Source organism: Felis catus, chromosome D4 (assembly GCF_018350175.1).
Source record: "Felis catus isolate Fca126 chromosome D4, F.catus_Fca126_mat1.0, whole genome shotgun sequence".
Taxonomy (NCBI): Eukaryota; Metazoa; Chordata; class Mammalia; order Carnivora; family Felidae; genus Felis; species Felis catus.
Window position 1 is genome coordinate 58,082,904 of NC_058380.1, and position 6,998 is coordinate 58,089,901.

General features: G+C 50.6%; 1 protein-coding gene across 3 annotated transcripts in view; it reads right to left on the reverse strand.

The window, feature by feature from the left end:
* The window catches only part of RNF38 (ring finger protein 38), a 130,489-nt gene extending 127,190 nt beyond the window's left edge, over window positions 1-3,299 (reverse strand). The window contains exon 1 of one of the 3 annotated variants that reach the window (XM_023242439.2): window positions 3,024-3,299. In XM_023242439.2, coding sequence (XP_023098207.2) covers window positions 3,024-3,273 — 250 coding nt within the window. In that variant the 5' untranslated portion in view covers window positions 3,274-3,299. The remainder of the gene's footprint in view (window positions 1-3,023) is intronic. The other 2 variants (XM_045043683.1, XM_023242438.2) reach the window with 2 other exon arrangements.
* Window positions 3,300-6,998: the final 3,699 nt, after the last annotated feature.

Sequence of the window (6,998 nt, forward strand, 5' to 3'; positions counted from 1 at the left end):
CATCACTCTTTTATGCCCTATAAAAGAGCTAAGTATCACATGGGTCCAAATTAGTCCCAGTTAGGCAGGAGAGGCAAGAGAAGGCAGCCTAGGGCAAAGCTAAAATGGAGTACAGCCCAGAGTCAGGAGCCTAAGGCAGTGGTTCTCAAATTTTAGCGGTCATCAGAATCTACTGGGGAACTTTGTCAGAATCAGATGTCTGGGTCCCTCCCTGCAACAGATAAGTTAGAACGTCCTGGAGCACTTATATTTTGACAAAGCTCAAACTGCTGACCTAGGTCCACCAGAAAGTTTAGAAACACTGGGAAATCCTCCATGCCTATCAGCAGTTCCAAAATAAAAGTCACCCATCGCAATACCAGGCTTTGCAGGTCAGAAAGGGGTGAGAAAAGGATCACCAGCCTGCAAGTCTAACAGGCTGTGCTGGACTGGAGTCTGTGGCAGAAGTTTCATTTTTATGGGACAAAAATCCTGCACTCGATAAATAAGAAAATGCTCTGCATGTGAGAAATATTTCAAACATCTGAAAAATATTTAAAATAATGTATTGAATATCTCTGACCCAACACCCAAAATAAGCAAATCCTAATTTGCAATTATCTGATTCAGGTTTCTTGGTAATAGAATATTAGATATAATTAAAGCCCTTGGTGTACCCCTGTCCAATCCCATTCTTCATCTTTTCTTCCCAGAGATAATTTCTACTCTGAATTTGGTGTTAGTTGTTACCATGCATGTTTTTATACTTTTACGACACAGGTACATAGCCCCCAAACCATATTATTTTGCATGTTTTCAGATTTTATACAAGTGCAAACATTTTGTAAGAAATCTGTAACTTGTTCCCCCACCCCATATTATGTTTGTGAGATTCATTCATTTTAAAGCATGAGGCTGTGGTTTATTTTTCACAGTGCTGTAAGACTCAATTGTGTGGGACTATCTAACAATTTATGCATTCCCCTTGTTGGTAGACATTTGAGCTGCAATGAGCATGCTTATAGTTTTTCTTACTTATTTTCCTGGACGACCATATTACTTCTTAGACGCAGAAATAGACATTTTGGGTAAATAGGTATGTTAGCCCTCCAACAAGACATCGCTACACTACTGACCAAGGTAGTTGTATCCATTTACGTTCCCACTAGCGGTAAATAAAAGTTGATTTCCCCACAACCTCACTAACACTTGATTACCACAGCATTTAATTTTTGCCACTCTGATGGGTGTGAAACAGCACCTCCTTATTGTTTCAATTTGCATTTCACTAATTAAAATCTTTGACCAGTGAATTTTCATGCTTTTATACATATTTGTCAAATATATGTCTCAATTTTTTAAGAAAAATTTATCCTGTCTAAATCAGGGCAGTTCTTCCAGAGCACGTCCCCATCCCCCAAACACCCACCACAGCTGGAAAGCCGAAGTGCAGGAGGGCAGCAAGAAATCGGCTGACTTAAACAAGGAATCATTTCGGACAAAGGGCCCTAATTAATGCATTTGCTAATTAGTCTTCCCCTTCCCTCTTTTGTCAAGCCTTACTTCCAAGACAATACTATGGGCCGACAGCCTTAGACCAGGAAAGAGAATGCGGGTGGGGAGTGCAAAAGCCAAAACATTTATATAAAAGTACTACAAATGTCTTTACTGGAAGAAAATGAAGTGATTGCAGACCAGTACCTATTACTCAACCTTGTAAGATACCATCCACCTCTAACAGACTCCTTTCAAACCCCTGGCTCCCTCTTTGAAACATCCCAAGTTTTCTCTAGACTAGACACGGCCCCCCTCCCCTCAGCAACCCTTTTATCTCCCTTCCCCCACAATGACTAAATACCCTCTTCTTTTTCCCCATTCTACAGCTTTCTGAGCTCCACAGGACACTCTCCATTGCCCTCCCTCTCTCCTCTAGCACTCCCAAGTCCTCTCCTTCCCTTTCCAAGATATATCCACTACAGTAAAAACCACCCACCCCAAAGAAAAATGGGAGTCCCTGCAGCACATGGCCCCAACATGCCAGGCTGGAGGGTGACTTGTCCCAATCATCCCTGCTTCCTTCCCCTTCACGCCTCCGATAGCTGTTCTCCAGGGGTCCTCCATGTGTGACAGATCCAGACCACCTGGAAAAAGACTCATTCGGCCTTCTGTAGCAGAAATGCTTTTACTAGGGCCTTATACGCACTTCTGTTTTGGGGCACGAACGAAACTCGTGCCATTTCATGAAAACAAACACCTTATAGGTGTCTCCACAAAAGCGGGAAGGCCTCCCTATTAATCTCAGCTAGATTGGTTTAGTCCGGGCAGTGGTGGGCAATGTGGCCTGGCAGAAACCAAACAGTCCCCATGATGAGAAGTTTCCGAAGCTCTGCCCCATTCACTCAAGAAAGCCCTCCCCCAAGAGGCACACCCCCCATCCGAATCTCTCCCCTCTGAGGCTCCCCAAATCGGCTCCCCAGAGTACCCCCCAAGCCCTCAAAGGGGCCCCTGCTCCTTCTCTCCACCGCGCAAGAGATCTTATCCCCGAAGCCTACCTAAAAAGCATTGGGTGGGCGTGCCTAGGACCAGGGCCTAGAGCCCCCTCCTCCGGATCAATGTCTCTCGGGTCCCGGGGGCTAGGAGTTCCTCCTCTTTCCAGCCCCCCGTCCCCGACTCGGGGCCCGCGCCGGCCCAGGGTGGCACTGGGTCCCAGCCAGGCTACGGCTCTCACCGGCTACGTGACCTTGGGCAAGTCACTTCCCCCAGTAAGCCTTGGTTTCCTCCTCCGCCAAGCGGAGACCTAGAGAGGTCCTGCCCTGCCCACCCTAGGGGAGGGGGCTACCCACCGGGTAGGAAAACGCTTTGTGAGCCGCTCGGCGCGGCGGGGACGCAGAGCTCACAGGGTATCCGGGGCCGGACAAAGCTGACCCCAGACAACGCTCCACCCCCTCCGCGGGGCCGGAAGGCTGGACCACACGCCTTTGGGCCCCCCACCCCCGAAACCAACCCACGCCCCTCCCCGCCCGGCCCGCTCCGGGACCCCGTACCTGCTCCCGGCGCTCGGCCGCAGGCGCCGCCACCCTGGGAGCCCGCCCGGAGAGGCCCGTGGCCCGGAGGGCTGAGGCGGCCGGCAGCGGCTGGCTCGGGCCGGGGCGGCTGCGGCGGGGGGCGCGGGCGGCGCAGGGGCCCTAGCTCGGCGGCGCCCGGCCTGGGAGACGACGACTGAGGCTGGAAGTGCGCGGCGGCCGCAGCTGCTGAGGCGGCGGCGGCGACCGCGGCGGCGGCGCTTCCGCTCATGGCGGGGGCCGCGGAAAGCGGCTCCGACTGCGACTCGACTCCGGCGGGCGGGCGCTGGCTGGGCCCGGGCCGGCGGCAGCAGCAGCGGTGGCGGCGACGGAGGCGGCTCCCGGAGGGGGAGGAGGCGGAGCCGGGAAGCGGCAGCGGCAGCGGCGGCGGCGGCGGCAGCGGCGGCGGTGGCGGCGGCGGCGGCGGCGGCGGAGGGGGGGCGGGGACGCGGAGGGGGCGGAGACGCCGCGCCGCCGCGACCAATGGGCGGCCGGCTCCTCAGCCGCCTCTCCGGGGCCGGGCGGGCGGCGCCGTAGGGCATCCTCTGCTGCGGCGGCTCGCGGAGGCGGGGAGGCAAAGGGCCGCCCGCGGGAGAGCCCTGCCCCGGGGACTGCCCCGCCCCCGGTCCGCCTCCGGGGCACAGACGCTGGCCTCCCGGGCCGGGCCTCGCGCCACCCAGGCCCGGCTGCGCCTGAGGCTCAGCTGCGCGGCTGCCTCGGGCGCCGGTGTTTGAGCCAGTGAGTTTGCCAGGGGCTCGGCCCGGCTTGCTGCGGCTCGCCGGCGCGCCCGCCCGCCGGCCACCCATTCTACGGCGAGTGCAGCCTCGGCCTCCCTCCTCCTCTCCCTCACACTATATCCAGTCTCCTCTCCCTCCCTCTTTTGGCTGTTTCCTCAAAGTTTTTCTTTTCCAGACACTTAGAAAAGAAACTCTCTCCCCTTCTTGGGCTATGTCTCAGTGCTAAATCAGCGGACTCAGAGGGGACAGCAGAAGCAGAAACGAAAGAGATGGAGATGCGCTGCCTTCTCTGAATTTAAAGACCCATCTTGAATTGAACAGAAGCCAGCCTCCCTCTGCCCTGGCCCCTCGCCCCTTTCTCCTACTTTCTCTTCCTCTTTCTTTAAACGGCGTTGTTGTTAAAAAGCTTACAGGAAACCATCTAACCCAGCCGGGCCTAGTCTCAAAAGAGAGGCTGGGAGGTGAGGAAAGGTTTTTGAGCTGTGCTGACAGTGTTCTAAGAGAAGAATTCTGCAGATTCGCGATCCCCTTGGACGCCCTCTTCTCCTTAGATGGGATATTATTGGTCACTGAACCCATTTCCTTTTCATATTTTTCTGACTTTCATATCAAAGACTCAACCACGTGCACTCCGTGCTAGGAGTGCCGTTAAGTACAGCCGTGTGGGTGAGGGTGCAGCTACACTGCCGACTAGATCATTTCCACAAAGTGTTATCCTCAGCCTTTACCCACATGCAGCCACCAACAGGGAGCCGAGTAGAGAGAGAGCAAACTACAAGTTGACAAAGCACCGTGCTACGGTGGTAGGCTAACCCCATGAGAGACAAGTGTGGATGAATCTGTGGCAACTGACGTTTTAAATTCCACCTTGACATTTACTAGGTACATGATCTTTCATCATGCAATGCTAGGCACTGGGGATACAATGATTAAGATACAGTCCCAGGCTTCAAAGAGTTTACATGTCTAGGGGTACCTGGGTGGCTCAGTCGTTTGAGTGACTTCAGCTCAGCTGATGATACCACGATTCATGAGTTCTAGACCATATCAGGCTTTGCGCTGACAGCACCTAGCCTTCTTTGAATTCTCTGCCTCTCTCTCTCTCTCTCGCTCTCTCGCTCTCTCTCGCTCTCTCTCGCTCTCTCTCGCTCTCTCCCTCTCGCTCTCCCTCTCTCCCCCCTCCCCCCACTCCCACCGGCGTGCTCTCTCAAAAGTAAATAAACATTAAAAAAAAAGTTTACATGTCTCCTTGGAGGATGGTGAGATAAATTCTTAGAAGTTAAGAGCTTAAGGGTGACTAGAAGTTTACCAGGCGAAACAGGCTGGGGAAAGTGGACTGGGAAGACATTAAAAATATAATTGGGGGGCGCCTGGGGTGGCTCAGTGGGTCAAGCGTCCTACTTCGGCTCAGGTAGTGATCTTGCAGTCTGTGAGTTCGAGCCCCGCATGGGGCTCTGTGCTGACAGCTCAGAGCCTGGAGCCTGCTTTAGATTCTGCGTCTCCCTCTCTCTCTCTGCACCTCCCCCACTCACACTCTGTCTCACTCTCTTTCTCTCTCAAAAATAAAATAAACATTAAAAAATTATATATATATATATATATATATATATATATATATATATATATATATATATATAATTGGCCAGGGGCTCCTAGGTGGCTCAGTCAGTTAAGCTTCCCACTTTTGATTTCCACTCAGGTCATGATTTTAGGGTTTGTGAGGTAGAGCCCTGCATGGGCTCCTCGCTCACAGCTTGGAACCTGTTTGGTATTCTCTCTCTTCTCCCTGTCTCTTTCTGCCCTGCCCTGCTCGCATTTACTTGCTCACTCTCAAAATAAATAAACATTAAATATATATATATATGTATGTATGTATATGTATATATATATATGTGTATATATATGTATGTGTATATTTTTATATATATATGTATGTGTGTGTGTGTATATATATATATATATATATATATATATATATATATGTATGTATATAATTGGCTAGGGACGCCTGGGTGGCTCAGTCAATTAAGTGTCCAACTTCGGCTCAGGGCATGATCTCATAGTTCTTGAGTTCGAGCCCTGCATCGGGCTCTGTGCTGACAGCTCAGAGCCTGGGGCCTGCTTCGGATTCTGTGTCTCCCTCTCTCTCTACCCCTCCCCTACTTGTGCTCTGTCTCTCTTTCGTTCTCTCAAAAAATAAATAAACATTAAAAAATTAAAACACAAAAAAGAGAATATGATTGGCCAAAGGATCTAGTATTTCCTGAATCCCATCCTTCACTTTCTGGTGGCAGATACATATTACTACTTAGGGTTTCAGTCCTAATGCGTACTGTAGAATGCCCATAAACTATGGCATTCTTTCTTTTGATAGGTCTCGGTAGCCTATCAAATTTGAAAGCCCAAATCCCAGTTTCAACTCTTACAACTCAATTTGGTCAAATGCCTTTCCCACCAGTCCTAGAAAATAAGGGACAGGCAAGCAGTTTAATCCAGTAACCAAAGGACCCCACTGAGGCTGCCTTGCCGACCAGGAGGAAGCAAGGGAGAGGGCCAGGTTAGGCCCTGGGCCACCTCGCCTTGCCAGTTAAAGGGTTCAAAAGAAAGAATGGAACACATTCATGTGTGTTGTAACATTTATCTCTGAAAATGTCCATCCTTCAGCAATGATCAGGAAGAGAGATGAGCATGATGTGTTTAGGGAACCACAAGTTTAATAAGACTGGGGCACAGCCTGGGTGATAAGTGGGAAGAAGAGACCAGACTGGAGAGCTAGGAGGGTACCAAAAGACCTTGAAGAGTCTTGAGTATCATGTTGAGGCATTTGAACTTAAGTAACGAAAGGGAACTATTAAAAGATTTAGTGGGAGAAGAAAATAATCAGATTGGATTTGGGAGACTGGCTGCTGTATAGAAAATAGATTGGAGGGGAACAAGAAGAGAAGCAATAAAACTGGCTAAGAAGCTATTAGGCAAGGGACCAAGCCGACCCAAACTGAGGCAGACATGGTAAGATTACAAGTGTATTAAGGTATTATAATCACCAAGATACAGCTGTCAAGGAAGATGGGAGAGCGTCAAGGATGAGAAAGATATATTTGGCTTGGGCAACAGGATGATAGTAATGCCATTCTTGAAGATAGGGGCTACCTGGTGAGGAACAGAGAACAATGATCCTGGTTATATCAGTTCATTTCTAGGACCCTCACTTTCCTCATAC